General features: G+C 34.4%; 1 protein-coding gene across 1 annotated transcript; it reads right to left on the reverse strand.

Annotated features, from left to right (window-relative positions):
- Window positions 1-703: 703 nt before the first annotated feature.
- LOC110920266 lies at window positions 704-1,177 on the reverse strand. The gene has a single exon (XM_022164487.1). It carries the CDS (start codon window positions 1,175-1,177, stop codon window positions 704-706), a length of 474 nt encoding a protein of 157 aa, XP_022020179.1.
- Between the last annotated feature and the right edge of the window lie 17,539 nt (window positions 1,178-18,716).

An 18,716-nucleotide genomic window follows, 5' to 3' on the forward strand; every position in this document is an offset into this window, starting at 1 on the left:
TGGTAAATGTATTTGTTACATTGAGGTTTTTAAAGTAATCATGATCATGACAACGTAACACACAACAATCATTCTGAAAAAAATAATTGAACTTCTTAATTGGATCCGATACTTTTTTTTTCGGTTTTAACTTTGTTTCCAAATCCAACATACATTACTTGATCGTTTCTAAGTAAGTTTAAAAATCTTGGGAGTAAACATCGAAAAACATTAAGGTCGATTGAAACACCATAATATAAATTACAAGCAAATAAAAAACCCGCAAGGTCATTTTTTTTTAACGGCAGATTAACTGGATTTCTAGCTGACTCCAAAGGGCCAACATATGCTGTTTAAATCTTTCACCCCAAGTTCGAATCTCTCCCAGAGGTTTTCTCCCATATTTACATAATTTTCACTTAGTAGGAATCGATCTGAGACTTTCCCAAGAGAAAACCACTTAGTGGAAAACCACCTGACCAACTGGGCTATACCATATGTCAGTTAAAAAACCATAATATGTGTTACATATAGAAGAAGAAAAAAAAAACTCGCAGGGTCGGTTGAACCTAACCGATGACAACTAAAACCAACTTTCACCACTCAAAATTGATATAAAAATTAATTAGGCGTAGAAAGAAGTTTCTTTCAATCAAGATGCATATACAATGTACAAAAAAGAAATAGACAACACTTAATACTAATATAAGTGTAATTACTTAACCTAAACTTGACTTTTGATCACCGGAAAAGTAAACTCCGGCGACGGAGCAATCCTAGGTGACCTTGGAGACCTTGGAGGAAACTCAGAAACTTGTTTCCCATCACAATCATAATATATAACCCCTGAAAACTCCGGGGGTTGACACTTTTCACCCATCAATATTTCTTTTTGCCACAAACCACCCTCACCAAACCCTTCATCCACCACCCTATCACCACCACCACCACCACCACCACTTCTTTTATGGTTGATGATTAATGAGCTCATAGCTTTATTACTAATGGTGGTGATAAGTTGTTTTGGAGACCTTAATGGAGATCTTGGTGGGAACTTTTCTTGATATTGATCATCCTTCTCAAGTGAATAATTATCAAACATGTTATTATTATTAGAAATAACATCTAGTTTACTTTCTTGTTTTCTTGAAGTACGTCGTCCGTGGTTGGCGCACAGAGCAACAACCGCGGACGCCATGACAAACAGGCCGATGCCGAAGGGTATAGAGAAGATATGATCATGATTAGTGGTGGTATGGATGAAGGTTGGACGAACCATCTTGCTAGATATTATTTGATGATAGGAGAAAGATATATATATGGTTGTCTAGTATTAATGTTGATTTTGTTGTGTATGTGTGTGTGGTGTATATATAGGGAGTTGGTGGCCAATATGCATTTAATATTATGGGAAGGTAGAGGGAGTAAAGATTGATGTTCAACTTTTAGTAGTAGGATTAATTAATGTTTTTGGATAGATATGAAACTAAAATTTCAATTTCAATACTATAAATTAGTAATATGTATATGCATATAAGGGTTGTATCTAGAGTTTTGGGAGTTTTTCAAAATTATTGGAGTATTTTACCTTTAGTCCTAAAGTTTTTGATTAATTACTTTTAATCAATTGAATTTTTACTTTTAACCCAAAACTGTTCATCTTTTACAATTTAACCTTACAGCCTTTTTACATTCAACTTTGGTCCCCTATATTTTTCATCTTTCGCAAATTTTTCGTGTTATGCTTCATTCTAAACTTCGCCAGTCAACACGGGGTAAAGTGCGTGTGTGGTTCAACGTTTTTACGTTTCGTTCTAAGTTTTCCGAGTTAACACGACGCAACGTGCGTGTGTGGTTCAACGTTTTTACGTCTTCTATTTTTTCCCGTTTGACAAGTTTGTTATAACGTGCAGGTCCGCAATCGACTTAGTTATTATTTTCTATGTTTTACGTTTCGGTCTAATTGCACCGTATTAACACGACGCAAATTCAATGTTGATGGTCGCTCGCGGTGGTATGACGTTGATACTATTTGGCATGGTTTTACGCCCCCTGCCGCAATGCGGGGGTGCTTAATACTAGTTAAAATTAAAACCTATGGTTGTGTATTAAGTTGATTTATAATATATGTTGTTGCATGATTAATGTTGTTAGTTTAATAATACCAATTTTGTGGTGATGTATTTGTAACATATTTTATTTAGAGTCTACATATATGAGTAATTGACTTATTATAAGTAACAGTTAAGTAAATATTAAATTGAGAACTATTTTTAAATAAAAAACTAAATAGTTTCATGGGGCGTCTGAAAAGGTAAACACAGAAATTGATCACGAATGGAAGAAATCTGAAACATGCTAGGTTTAGAGACCGTGCCAAAATTATCAAAACGGAATCATATACAAGTTGAACTTTAATTATTTTTTAGTTTGAAGATGTTATTAAATGATCTCATACTCAATTACGTGAAATTGCTACCAAACTTACAAAAATATGAAGTTTAGTAGTAAAACTAGAGAGTCTATGAGTTAACGTTCTAAAAATAAACACTGAGTATTTGAATGTTATACTGAAACTTTATATAATTATTAAAAACCTAGAATTATTTAAACGTTGCAACTGGCAGAATGATTTTTACTTAACTTTTAAATGTTTTAAGTTGGTGCTTGAGTTTAGGTTTGGGGTGAAAATTATACAACTAAAGATCATATAATGGGTCGTTAATGATTGGAAACCCAAAGCCCCCCAAAGAGATATGACGGAGTTTATGATCCAATCTTTGAGAATATGTAATAGAGGCCACAAATATAACCTTAAAAAGTTTCATCTTTTGAAAGTTTAGTGTAAAATAAAAGTATTGTTTTTGTTATAACAAATAAGAAACCTATTTATTAATGAAGCGAATACCTCATTAACCCCACAAAAGCCAATAGGAGATGTTCAAGTCAACTTTTCTTTTTGCTGTTTTTGTTGACTTTTGTTATACGATTTCGATTTCTATAGTGACTGAGTCATGTGAAGTTGGACACAAACCAACTCTAGGTGTTGATAAAAGGTCAAACCTTGTTGAAGTCGACCTCAGTCTTGACCAATTCCATAACCTCCACTTGTATTTTATTGATATTTTAGTAAATTATCAGATAATATTGAAGTTAATATTTTTACTTCAAATAGATTTATAGAAAAACCCTTACGATAAAGTGGTTATTTTATACATATATTATTATTTTTTATATAAAACTGACTTTTCAACAACTAACCATAAAGCATATTTTGACTTTAAAGAGAGTTAATTATATTTCATTGAAAGTTATACAATGGTGAAACCATTTCAAGCTTGCAAAATAAATAACTTCACATGAATTTGCATAACATTTCTTAACTCGTGTTGTTTGAACAAGATTTAAGACAAAACATGAGTCGACTTTATCAAAGTTTCCGACCAAGTCTACTTCTAATCTTCCATAAAAGTCCTACCAACTATCCTACTACTTCAAAACATCATTTTAACTTGTACAAAGTTGTGGATCCTTAGATCAACATTATCTAAATAAATTATTTAGTGACAAACATGGGCGTAGCTTATGAGGGGCCGGGAGGGGCGCCCGACCCCCCGAACTTTTCACTTCGTAATGTTATATATGTAGTTCTCGTATAGAAATTTTTGGGTTTATACATTTTCGACCCCCGAATTCAATAGAAATTTTTGAGTATATACGTTTTCGACCCCCCAGTCTTCGTTGTCAAGCTTCGCCACTGGTGACAAACTCATTTTTGTCTTAAATGAGACTTATTTCCATGATCACTTTTTGAAGCACCGTCACCGTTTGACAAAGAAAAGTTCTTTGTATCTAAGGGTGAAGGGGGCACCCCTAATGAGGTGAGGGGAAACTTTTTTTAACCCAATCATACGTTGCCATGTCATTTTCCCTTTATAACTTTCCTCTTGTCCAAAAACGTACGGGGTGCACCCCTCTTAGGGGAATTGTTTTTTTATTCAAAAAAAAAAGAAAAGAAAATAATTGATTGGTTGAAAATTAGGGTGACCCACCATCTCCTCTCTCCTTCATGCGGTGAACACTCCCCTCACACCCTCCCCGATTTGCCTCCCCTCTTGGATGGCGGCACCCTTCCCGCACGGCACACACCCTCCCCGCATGGGGTCACCGAGGGTGCTGCCGACACCCTAAGAGAATTTACCTATCCACTTGGGAATAGCCCAGTGGTGTTGGTGAGTTTAGATAGAGCTTAGGATAGGATAGGTCATGGGTTCAATCCCCATGGTGTGCAACGTTAGCCATTCAAAAAAAAAAAAAATCTAAGAGAATTTACCTTCATTAATCATTTTTTAAAACGCCATAACAACTATTCATCTAATTGTAAGTACCAAAGGGTATGCAACCAATGATACCAATATGTTGAAATGACATCCCTTCGAAGTGATGAAGGTTCAAGTCTCAATTGTTGGCAAATGGTGTATATTTTGGTTGTCTTTCAAAAAAACTTAATAATGATAATAATCTACTATAATACTTGACATTGCTAAACTAGCAATATCCTTACATGTAATTCCGCTTGTAAAACAAATATGTTGTTAGCTCTACTTTTTATTATTTGTTTGTATAGGTTCATATATGATAGTTTAGAAAGAAGCGAGCTAAAAAACAAGTTAAAACTATGGTGGATGTGGGTTCGTCAAAGCCAAAATAATGTCACATATCTCGGCGACTTATCTTCAGAGTCGTCAGCCATAAAGTGACATTTTAGAGGTCCAATATGCTGAAGCTCACAAGCGGAGTCTGAATATTAACAACTGTGAAAACATCGATTCAATGATTAAGTTTTTCCCCGACATATTTTCACAGTGGTGAGCTCTCCCATGAGAATCACACCCAACTCTATTTACATTGGAAACTAGGTTTTAACTAAATATCATTCCTTACTTTTCTTTATACACAAGTAGATTGACATTCAAGAGGTTCAAGATGGATATTTTGAGGCAATCTATGGTGAAAAATATCACAAGGATGTAATATATACAAATATACAATATCTATATGTTCTTCACTCTTTGGTTTGATCTCAATGCTTCATTTAGAACCATGTATATTTTTTGTAGTTATTTCCTTATCTCGTAATGTTTTTTTGGTTAAATGCTTTTATATATACTTAGATGACATGAAATTATGAACAAATGATTACATTTGATTAATCATCATTTGTGTGGATGAATCGAATATACATGTTTATTCAACGTCCATGTGTTACTATTCATTGTAATGATCGATTCTAATCGTGGGGTTGTGCTTGTATCTGTGGATATTTTAAACATGGTTAAGTAATTTGTTAATGATCGTCTATTGATGTTAAAAATGTTGTTAGGGTTATGAATCAATGTTCATGGGCATGCATTTATGCAACCAAACAACCTATAATGATTCACAATGCTTATGAAAACGTGATAATTAGAGGGATAGTTCTGATTTGGAGAATTATCCAGAAACTTTAAATTGTTTAAAGATAATTTAAGTGTCTTCGAGATAAAAATAGTTTGGTTTATTTGCTTAAATAGTTTAAATGGTCGGTTTAACAAATGGGTTTATCTAGTTGATTTATGTGATTAGTGTGAGTTTAGTATAATTAGATGGTTATGACTATTGTAATTTGTGTGCTTTGTTTAACCAATAAAAAGAGTCGAACAAGTTGTTTAATAAGAGTTTGGTGCCAAGGGTTTTGAGAGTCGTCTTCAGAGAAGAGATGGTAGCCCCCTTTTGGCCGCTGGGCTACAACGGTGTGAAGATGTCTTGCAAGAAGAAGAAGAAAAGGAAAAGAACAAAGGATGATTTTTCTGGTGTTGTTTGAAACAAATAAAAAACATGTAAGTTTGTTTCGTTAAATTAAAAAAAGAAAAAGAATGGAGCCAAGAGAGATAAAATAAATCCGTGGATCGTAATAATAATGCATTTTTAGAAGAAAATTGTCGTTGTTGGTTATGAAAATGGAAATGAGGTTCATAACTACTTGAATTAATTCAACCCACGTAGAATCAGGCCCACTATTTCCCACCAATGATAAAAACTTAATAACCAGGGTAGGTTTTTATTCTTGGCAGATTATATCTGTCCGGATTTGCGTGTAGGCATATACTAGAAAAGATTCATCAAAGTAGGATATTTTGAATCTAGTCTTGCCTAGCAGGCAAAAAAGAAAAACGGTACAAGCAGCAGGGTAGCGGACTTGTTTTTTTTTGTTGATCATTGATCAAGAACTTCTAAGACCCGAGAAGAGGGTATCAAGCTTGGTCAAGGGAGTGAACTTCTCGATAACGGTGTGGCTGTGAAGTGGATCCCAATCAGAATTAAGGGGGTCAATGACGGGATAATTATGATTTGGTGGATTATCTAGAAATTGTAAATGTGTTAAAGATAATTCAAGTGCATTCGAGATAAATATAGTTTGGTTTGTTTGTTTAAATTGTTTAAATTATCGGTTTAACAAATATATTTACCTGGTAGGTTTATTTGATTAATATGAGTTTAGCATAGATAGATTGCTTTGTAATTTATGTGCTTTGATTTATAATAAAAAGAATCAAACAAGGTTAGTCTTATATTTTTGTTTTCGTCTAAACTTGATTTTCCAAGAGTTGTTGAATTAGAATATATAGTTGAATGTTATTACTTATAAGTGCTTTTTCCAATAGTTAAATGATGTGAATTAAAAAGTTTAATTATTCGACGTATTATTGTATCGAAGTCGTAATTTTTCTTTTTTCTACAAAAATATGAATAACTAAGATTAGTGAGGTCCATTGGGCTCTCAGATTTTTTTTTGAAACTTAAACTTCATTAACACAAGCCGGCCCAAAAACAGGCCGACCAACCACAACAAACAACAGAAAAAAAAAAAAAACTTACATATTCACAAACGAGCACCAATCTTCCCAACCTATCCCCTTATACTTCGATCTATTCGAAAACCAAAGAAAACCCAAAACCTTTATCTCGCTAAGAATACTTTCTATTTTAACAGGACAATTCGAAAAAACTAAATTGTTCCTAGCTCTCCACAAACTCCAACAAGCGATAATGATGATTCCATGGACCGCGTCTTTCTTTTTCTCCGAAACACCGAGAGTTTTGTGAAAGTCAAGGAGATCGGAAAGCGAGAAAGCGAAGATATCGGGAATTCTGCACCACTTGCTGATACCGTGCCACATTGGGCTCTCAGATATAGCACCAAAAGAAGCCCGACAAGTAGTACAATTCCAAGGAGTTACATTACTCCAAATTCCAAACAGCAAATGTCGAGAATCGAGATCTCCAAACACCAACTTAAAAATTGCATGCTATATCTTTTAAATGCGAAGAGTAAATTAAACTAGGTTTTTTCATAATCGTCGCGTTTCATAATCGTCGCGTTGTGGCGAAACTTCTTTTATTATTTAGTATGCGTTTACATGTGTTTTGAAATCACTAAAAGCGCGTTACGCGGAACTGCTGACAAAAATAAAAAGAAAATATAGAAAAAACACTAAAAGATAACCGAAAGAAAATTAACAAAAAAGTTGTATGGTAATGATGTTGTTCGTATGAAACTCGTGGTCAGAGATGAGCAAATGGTACTCGTTATCGGTACCGAATTTCCCTAACCGAAAGATCTAAAGTACCAATTTGGTACCGACTTTTGGCGCCTACCGATTTTTACCTTAATATACTGGTACCGTAACAGGTATTTTCGGTACCAGTACCGATTCGGTATCGGTTGGCACCGAGCTCATCCCTACCCCAGAAACTAAAAAAAATCATTAAAAGTTGAAGAAAATTAACAAAAAAATTGCATGATACCGTTGTTGTTCATACGGTACCCGTGATCAGGGATAAGCAAATGGTACCGGGTAGTAGTACCGAATTTCTCTATTTTCAAAATCATTTCGGTACCTACTTTTGGCGTTTTCTATGCCAGGCTGGTGTCGGTTTTTACCTTCATGTACTGATAACGAAACGGACCGTACCGATATTTTCGATACCAGTACCGGTTGACACCAAGCTTATCCAACGTAAAGAAAATAATAATTATTATAATTATAATACTAAAATAATAAAAGTATTTAAAAGAACTATATATATATATCTTATAATATTAAAAACCACCGCCGACCACGAATACCACCCGCCAGGGGCGAAGCATTGAAGGAGCCCGACCCCCCGAACTTTTCGCTCAGTAGTGTTATGTATGTACATTTTGTATAGAATTTTTTAGGTATATATGTTTTTGACCCCTCGGTTTTATAAAAATAAAAAAAATTTAGGTATATACTTTTAGGTCCGGTGACTTCCGACCCCCCGGTGGAAATTTTCAAGCTTCGCCACTGCCACCCGCAACCACCAATGACCACCGACCATCGTCACCCACCCTCGCCACCACCAGCCACCGCCGATACTTCACCAGTTCTTATTTAAAATTTATCCCGTTTTTAATTGATTAAATGCTAAGCGCCTATTGTTCACATGTTTATTATTTGTTTCTTTATATGTATCGAGACCTAAATTGGCAAGAACATTGATTGATTTTGTTATAAGGAGGTATATCCTTAGCTCTACAAGTTCGACTACATCTAATTCCAGTAAGATAAAGCAAAAAGGCAGAAAGGTACAAGTGTAATTGTTTTATTGCAAACGTTGGCGAAGCTTCCCCCCCCCCCCCCCCCCCCCACACCCCTCAAATTTTTTGAAACCGGGGGCGGAAACGTATATACCTAAAAATTTTCTATACGAAAGTACTATTCATAACACTATGCGCCGAAAAGTTTAGGGGATCGGGCGCCCCCTCGGACTAAGCCTAAGTTGCGCCCCTGATTGCAAATAGTCTTTATGCTAATGAATTTTCTTATAATTGTCTGTTTTACCAGACTTGTAAAAAAAGAAATTCAAAACAACCAATTCGAATTCAAGCTTTTTTTTTCTACGGCTAACGAAAGAAATTTTATTAGATATCTAGCGGGCGGCTAGCATCAAACTTACACCCACTAAAGCAAATACATTAAAAAAACATATATAAAAAACAAAATCATAAAAAAGATAAAACTCGAGATCAAATTGGATATAAACACATAATCAACAAAATAAAGAATAATTTATTATTCATCACATATGAATCAATTCAATCCATCAATCCAACCCAAGACCCCAAATCAAACAACAACACGACATCATTTAACCAAGAAACCTCATCTTCAACCTATACATACAAGAAACTATTATAATGTAGATATACAACAAAACCAGCAATGATCACACCATCTCTGAGACCTTGGATTTAGAACAGGAAGAAGGTGGTTGATCAGTTGGATATGCATTAGGGGGTGCAATGGGAACCCCAAATGTCTGAGCATGAGTTCTAATATCTTGTCGTCCTCGTGCTCTTCCGAACAAGTAACATCCCACACCGAGCATCGCGGAGAATAGAATCAACGGGAGCGATATCACGAACACCATCGCCATCTTCTTTGTGCTTCAGATTATGAAAGTTTAGGTGAAGATCAAATATGTTGGATTATGAGAAACAACTCAAACAAGTTCTCTATTTAAAGTTGAAGGAAAGAGGGGGGTAACGGGTGGATTTTATTTACATTTCTAGTCCTTGTACTATTGGCCAAATGATCCACTCAACCACTCTTTTTTCTTCTTCTTTCTATTTGAAGAATTGAAGGTTTTTATTAGGGACGAGCATTTGATACCAGGTACCTATACCGAACCGTAGTGGTTATATTCGGTATCGGTACCGGTACCCATTTTCTCTGTTTTCCGATACCGGTACCGAACAAGTACTGTACTCATCCCTAGTTTTTTTTTTCATACCAAAAGAATAGTTGATGATGGTATCATTATCTCAAATGACTATTTGATCACTAATAATCGTTTTACTATATTATAGATATTATTTTTAGAGGATTTTAATGAAATTCATATGGGTGGGTGATTAAAAACGAACTAATTAGCTAGGCTAAGCTAATGACTCGTGTTTTACAAGGTCGTTATGGGGCTGAAATGATAATTCTATTTTTAAATTGGGTTAGATTTCTTAAAATCACTAATATATAATTGGCCTATAAATAATCAAAATAGTCATTGAATTCGAGTCAGTCTTCAAAAGTACAGGCTAAGCCATAGCTTGCGGCAAAAGCTGAAGCTAAAGTTGCCCAAAGCATGAGCTAAGCCGTAGCTAGCGACCAGAATCAAGTGACTGGAATTCAATGACTAATTTGATGATTTCTTGGCCAAATGTGACTATTTTGTTGATTTTTTATCATAATAAAGATACTCCAATATCATATCCAGTTCAATTTTCATTTTGTTTATTGTTTGTGGGCATTTTCACAGTATAAGGGCTATAAGAGGAGTTATTTAGAACACTAGGGGTACAAATGTTAAAAGGAGTAAAGATTGCCCAACTGGTAGCTACCTCCAACGGTACACGTAATAACGTTGTACTTCCCAACGGATACCTCAGACTGGGGTCGGATGTGACGGGGCCCACCTGCACTTCAATTTTGAAGTTCAATAATTCAATATTCTAAAAAAAATAAAATAAAAAAAATAAAAAAAATATTCTAAAAATCATAAAAAATATACCATATTATAGAAAAATCAAAAAAATATACCATATTATAGAAACCAGTAATAAGACCTCCGCACGTTGCGGCGCGAGTACTTCGCAAATATCGAACGGATTAGTTCAAACGTTATATGATGTGTTAACCATATGAAAACGTACGTTCTGACGTATCCGATTGAACTCAATGTATCCTATAGTTGCATTGCGATTGGACCAAAACGTAACGTAAATCAAATTTATATCCTACAATCATAATGTATTATACGTGACCCGACTAACTCAAATTTATATCGTCAAGCCAAAAACTCTCGAGGGAGTCAAAGTGACATTTACAAAGTTCATAAAAAGTTAAGTGGTTAAAAATTGCATTTCTTAAACTTAAGGGCTAAGAAACGGTAAAGATAAAATTTGAAAAAAAATTTGGGGTAAGAAGGAAACTATAACAAAGTTGGGGCTGAAAAAGAAACTACCAGAAAGTTGAGGAATCAAAAGCAAACTATTTGTAAAATGGAGAAGTAGTTTAGGGACTAAATTTGCAATTTTATGAAACTTTGAATGTACTAAAGTCAAAGGGATAAAATTGCAACATCGTGAAAGTATGAGGGGAGGGGGAGACAAAGCCGGTGGTATTTCTACCCACTTTTATCTTTTAAGAGTATGTATAATTACATGTAAAAAGATATAGAAAGGACAAGTTTTTTTTTTGTGTCATTTATAATTCAATATAAGTCGAAGTGAAATGAAAAATAAATTAGATGGAATCCCCGTTGCGTTACGGTCGACCACTTACAAATTAAGAGAAAAAGCAAAAATATGATAGATGGAAGCTCCCGTGTTGTTGTGGTGAAGGTTAGATGACATCAAACATTAACCATGTAAAACCTATAATAATACAAAACTTAAAAAAACATCAATCAACTTGGTAAAAGAAGAAGACAGGGATACGTGGAGAAAACGTGTCAAGCAACCAAGAAAAGCTGCATCAAGAGGATGTATCATGTGCTTTAACAGGTGGTACAATACATAACTTTGAGTTGTTATAGAACTTGTACTATTAGCATACAAGACTCTAATGCACAACACACCAATGAAGCACAAAGTATAATCTATTAAGCCAACAAATGTTACAAATTTATATTATATAATATAATTATGAGATGAGTAGAAGTGGCAGTGAAATAAAGTGTAAAAGATAAAAAACAAACGAGTCTTGACATTAACGTAAAAAGTGAATGAGATATATTTTTTGAAAATTTTTTCATACTACTTAAGAATGATGTTTAATTGCAAAACGTAAAAAAATGTGATTTTACAGTAGTAGAATAATTATTGTAGGGTAATTATAATTACTTTACAATTTTGTAGAGTAATTATAATTACTCTACAAAATTTCATAATTACTCTACTAGTGTAAAATCATGATTTTTTTTTAAATTCCAGGACTAAAATATATGCTTAATAAGATAGGAAAAAAGTTTCAAAAAAAAAAAAATTCCCTTTTTCACTTCTTACGTTAATGATATTTTGTATATTAAGACTAATTTATACAATAACTTAACCCGTGAAATATAAATATAAATATAAGATTACAAATACTTAGGGGCTGTTTGATAGCATCTGAATGGTCATTAAGAGGCTACCTCTTAATGCCTCTAAGAATTTTACCAATGAGAAGGTAGAAGAATGTGACATGTGATGATTTACCATTCAGAGGTTACCTCTTAACCATTCAGACTTGAGGTTAGAATTCATTCAGATATTTTAAACCATTAAGAGGTAGCATCTGAATGGTTATTAAGAGGCTACCAAACAGCCCCTTAGGTGAAACAAGGAAAAAAATTGTTACATCTTAGTTTCTTAGTAACTTAACCCGTGTAATATATCTATAATCTATATCTATCTATAATCTATAATATTATATAATACATTTCCAACGTACTAAATTGTAATTTTCTCTCACAATTTTAAGACGCTCATCAAAACTCATGCTTTGTTTCCCTAATTTTTCGTCTACGCTCCCAAAACTGCCCCCATTCAATGTCATCTCAACCTGTGTAAATTGAAGATGCAAATGAAACGGTCCAACCACCCTCGCCTCTTCCACATCCCCCCATCGTCCTCATCAATTGCAGGCAATGCGAATATTAATATCTGGTTGAATGCTACAATGAAAGGTCGTGATTTTATGAATGCGACTATTAATATCTGTTGCTCCTTAACTATCTCGCCTGAAACAACCCCTTTTCATCTCGCCAAAACCCTAATCGGATTTGTCAATCACCACATCTGCAAGTTTCTCTTTCCCTCTCTGCTGGTTTTGTTTATAATTTTCTGTAATATATGAACTCATTCATCATTCCTGTTGCAGAAACGTGTTATGATTCGAAATTGATGGTAGTCTAGGGGAGAATTCTACCGGTCACCATCGTTGATTGAATATATCCTGGTCTGGATCTTTTTATGCTTTTTCACAGCTTTCAATTTTCGTTTTTAACCCCAAAGAATAAAGAAAACAGGGGTCACACGTATCATACGAGTCAAGAACTGCAATAGGTATGTCGTTTTCTATTTCATAATCCTTTTCTTGTTGATTAATTTGTGATTTTTTTGACGATTTGTTTCATATTTTCTTAGAAACCACCTGTAGGAGTTACTCTCGAAACATGGAAGACAAATATTAAATGTTTATCCGCCACATGAACCCACCACAAGAGCAACTTTTGTCTTGTTTCCGCTATTTGTTTTACGTGTTTGACCCATTTGCTATATGACCTAACTCGAAATAACCAATTCAGTATGACAGTGTGGAAAAACACGTTTCAACTGTTCATGAACCATCATAAGGAAAAAGCATTTTTCTATAGCATTGTACATTGCTGAGTATGCTGCAACTGGGTAACGGGTCATGGCTTAGTGTCAAATCGGTACAATTTTGTCATAAAAAGTTTAAATTTTGTTATAAGTTAGTAGGTGAAGCAGGTGATGAATTAACTTTTTCAAAAAAAAAAAGTTAAAATTATGTTATAAAAAATCTAAATTTTGTTATAAATATGCATGTGTTGCTAGAAATTATCTTCGATCTGTTTCATTATTTGCAGGATATTGCAAACACTGAACTTGCCTCACACATCCGGTTCACCTCAGTCTGGCTCTTAATGTCTATTTTTTATTATGAAGTTTTGAACTCTCCAGACCACACTTGTTTATACTCTTCTTCCAAGATTTTTGATTAAGCAATTGCAGAGCTGGGTACCTTGGGTGAGGAGTCGTACAAAGAGAGCACCTTAATCACGTAACTCCTTCAACACAATCTCACTTTGTGGACCTCTGATGTAGGTACAAGTTTTCTTTTTCTATGTTTCTAACTTCTAACCCATTTGCTTATTAATAAGTCAAAGAGGGAACGTTATATCTCTAACACGTTCAATAAAAAAAATAAACTAAAGTAGAGTGTAAATAAGCTAAGGCGTTAAACCTCAAATAGAGCCAATCTTAAACTAAGCTTGAGCTCGTATTAGAGTTCATTTAACGAATTCAAATTCGACTTAGATTGGTTAGGTTCAAGAATCTAAAGGACCCCATTATTTATTTAAATTTTAGGATTTTTTTGTTTAATATTTAATAAACATATTTACATAGTGTGTGTGATATATACATATATATATATATATAATTATAATTATAAATAAGTATGAAAATTAGATGTGAATATAAATATACTGTTAAATTCATTAAACAATGATAAACGAGTCGAGCTCAAGTTTTTGAAACTACTCACAAGCCGAGCTCGAAGTTAAAGACAGAGAGCATGAAACACCCAAGGTCGAGTTCTCTAAACTGGTAGGCTATATTTGTTGTTATGGAACTATAAAAAGCTTAATATAGGTTGTATGTGTTACAAGACATTGTTATCAACCGTTGACCGGTTTGACGTCTTTTTCCTTCTTTCATTTGTAGTCGAGTACCTTTGTTCTCATTTGACCCACCATAGATAAAGAAATAACCAAAACTACTTATTAGTAATACCTTTTCTCAATATTGGGTCAAATATGGGCGTACATTTTCTTGTGGTGGTACTCAGTTCAAGAATGGAGCCCTTCATTATATAGATTTCATCCAACGATGGCGAAGTGCTGGGAGTTGGTGATCAACAATGACAACTTGAACGAGGTTGGTGCAACAATATACATAATGCCAACATCTAATCAATGCTATGAGAACAAGCAACAAAACGATCCATTTGCTAATTTGGACTTGCTATGAGATCACTCTGCTGAGATTTTTTTTTTTAAAAATTACTAAATTTCTGTTTTCTATAGCTACTTTGACCAACCAATAACTAGAAACTTTTGGTCTTTGAACTGTTGGACGGCTATCATGATACGAAGGAAAGGATTTGTTATGACGGATGCTTTGAGCCATACACTTCCAGTGTCTAGAAGAGTTTTGAGGCAAGTGATTATGTTCACTTGTAAGGAGTATTTGCTATATATGACCAGTAATTTTCTGCTACAATGGTGAATTTATTATTGTTATCAAGCATTTGTTGTATGATTTGATTGAGACGGGTCTCCTAATCGCTGGCCCAGATGGTTGTGTTTAGGTCTCTAAGGAAGCTTGAATCATCCTACTTAGACAGTGATGAAGAATCCGATTTTGGCAACAAGCAAGACGATTTTAGTAGGTTCTAGGCTTAGATCTGATTTTGATTGAGGAGAAACTATGAAGCGAAGATTCAGATCGAAAATGTTGTTTAGAAGCTTGTTAATTTAATTTCAATGCATAAGTGATATATGTGACCGTGGTCGCACTGAGGAAAGAACTCGAATTCGTTCTTGTTACACCCGATGATGTACCAAAGGTTGATAATTTATTTAATAATTCGTTTGTTGGGTCGGGTTAACGACATCCGAATATCTTTAGATAACTGGATTAGTGATTTGTGCCTTAAATGGCTCTTTGAAGTAAAAAACTGTTGTTGGACAAATTTAAAACGGATTATACGGTTTCATGACTTTCAAAATATGGTGCAAATGTGCACTTATTAGCTGACGTTTATTATAGACCAAATTGTGTATCACCCCCATTGGCTCTGATGTGGAAATGGTGATGCATCATCAGCAACAAAGTTGGTTAGTACACTGTCGAACTTCCATTCTTTTCTTTTCTACCGGTTTTTATTGTATTGCATTTGGATTTCAATCCTTGCTAAAAACTGCAGCCTCAAACCTTAAGCCACTGGATCAAAGACCTTAATATGGGCAGGGGCGGATATAGCCTTTGAATAGGGGTAGCCCCCGTTACCCCTTTACGCTCCGTGGACGGTGGTAGTGTAAATTTTTGGAAAAAACTTGATGTTTTTTCGATTTCGCTGCCTCTATAGAAAAGAAAATTTTGAAACATTACCGCTTAACGTATTTCTAGATCCTCCACTGGTTATGGGCAACTTCATCTTTTCAATTGAGGAAGACACGTGTATGTGTATGTGTTTGTGTCACTGATCTTTCGCTTATGTATTCTTTTCGACACATACTTATGCTATATGAAGAGTGCGAATATACTTAATTATGATGATATCTAACTGGGTTGTAATCTAAGAGTGCGGATATACTTGAAAAGTTATAAAATTAAAACACTATGGTTATTCTATGATAATACTCTTGTGATTATGCTATGACGTTGGCCATGTTTAGCTTACTGTACAATATCTCTTCACAAAGTGGTCTATAGATATCGTCAAATTTACTATTTAATGTCTCGAAGTTGCACGATGCAGCGACCTATATATATTTTATATATTAGCTTATCGTGTTATCTATTTATCATGCCATATCATCAGGAAACGTCATCAAACATTCACTCTGCTGGTTTTTTTGGCTTTTAACATTCTCGGGCTTTTGATTGATTGATTCATTCTACAGCTCAATTACGGTGTGGGAATGTGAGTAATGCATCTGAGTAATCATCAAAGAAGACCGGCCATGGCAGCTGCGCCTTATTGGGCTGAGTTAGGGGCATTAGAACGCTCACATGATAGGTCGGGCCATAATGTTGGGTTAAGACGTAAAAAGTGTTTAAAGGAAAATGAGAAAAAAAATCGATGAGACGATTGATAAATAACAGAAAATGAGTACTGCGTTGTAATTTTGTCGCCGCCGCTGCATCGTGCGGGTTTCCCAGTAGTACATAACAATACAAATACTTAGGTGAAAGAAAGAATGAAAGAAATTGTTACATCTTACTCTTGTTACCTACGATAGGATGGATATATGTCTGCTTAAGTATTTACTAGTGTTTTCAGACCCGGACCGGTAACCGGAGGTTGAGCCGGTCCGGGTCATGGTATCGGGCCGGAAATGCATTGAATCAGAGTTGAACCGGCGACACGGCGGTTGGACCGGGAAACCGGCCGGTCGGACCAGTTTTTGGAAGGGTTGGACCGGTTTTTTATATATTTTTTCAGATTTAACCCTATTAATTTTTATAATATTTACGATACCTTCCGGTTCTTACATTCGGTCTGACCAGTCAGACCATTGACCCAGTAAAAAGACTGGTTCAACGTCCGATCCAGTTCTGAAAACATTAGTATTTACTAAAACTCATTATTTCAAGAGTCCTCAGGGTATTGGCGTTCAAAAAAGTCTTTACTAGAATAATAGTTTGACTATAAATTGACGGCACAAACTTTATTTTAAGATAGACATTCGATGCCAATGCTTCGGATATTTAGAGTAACAACTTTTATCTTTTATCTAAGTTTAAGACCAAAATGATAACTAAATAGTTTACGGTTAGTGGGATGCATTTGTATTTACAACAAATTCATTGTTCTAGCTTTTATTACTGCAAAGTATTTGATAGTTGATGATATATACATTTTTTTTTAATCTATTTCATCAAGTAAACCTTGTTCGAATCGCGAGATCATTTGGGTTTTTCATTTGTAATATACTAACATGCCTTATGTGTTATTTTTTTTTATGAGAAACGTAATCATTACATGAATGGTTAACATGTTATTTGAAAAAGAACTAAAATTTTAATATAATTTATTATATTCTCTATTTTAAATTTTTAAATACAAACTATAAATTTTCAACAACTTTATGCATAAAGGAATTGTACCGAATGCTTAGGAAGGTTTTCAATTTTTCTTGATATTACACTTTTAACCCACAATTATTTGATTTTTTTTGCTTTTAACTCAAAAGTTGTCATCTTTTACAATATAACCTCACATTTTTTTTACTTCCAACTTTGTTCCTCTGTACTTTTCATATTTCACATTTTTTTTTGTTTTTCACGTGTTTGTGTGGTTCAACGTTATTACGTTTCGTTCTAATTTTTGCGAGTTAATATGGCGTAACGTGCGTGTGTGGGTAAACGTTTTTACGTTGCTTATTTTTTTTCCCGTTTGACAGGTCTGTCGCAACGCGCGAGCCCTAAATCGACTTAGTTTATATTTTCTATGTTTTACGTTTCGGTCTAATTTCTTTGCATTAAAATGCCACAACTTCAGTGTTGATGGTCGTTAGCGGTTGTGTGACATTGGTGGTATTTGACACAATTTTACGCCCCACCGCAATAGAGAGGCTTAATACTAGTTTTTGCAATATAAATGTAACTATGAATTTCTGAAGTCATTCTTGGAGGCCCAATGAAGTAATGAAAGGCTCAATGAAAGTCATACTTGGAGGCCCAACTAGTATCTGAGGTGCGGTAGCATCTTGTACTTTGGTATCCCCTTATAAGCAAATATTGTGATATTTCACCCTAATCGTTGTGAGAATTCAACCCCATATATAAAGTTTTCATCTGGTTTTACTAGTATATATCGAATTAACGCTTTGAATTTAACACAAAATAACTTTTTGTTCATAGATAAAACTTTTTGTCTTATGTGATTATTAATTTCATGTACAAGCGAGATTCTAAATTTCTAATATGAAAGTGATACATACACTATTCAGAAATATCCAAGTCAGATTGAAACGAAATCTCAAAACCTACATACGGTTTAACCGGTTCCTTATTCGGTTTTCCTAAAAGAATGCTAAACCGGAAAGGATTTAGGAATGGATACTTCGCACTAAATACAATAAAGTTACCTGATCTA

This window comes from Helianthus annuus, chromosome 16 (assembly GCF_002127325.2).
Source record: "Helianthus annuus cultivar XRQ/B chromosome 16, HanXRQr2.0-SUNRISE, whole genome shotgun sequence".
Taxonomy (NCBI): domain Eukaryota; kingdom Viridiplantae; phylum Streptophyta; class Magnoliopsida; order Asterales; family Asteraceae; genus Helianthus; species Helianthus annuus.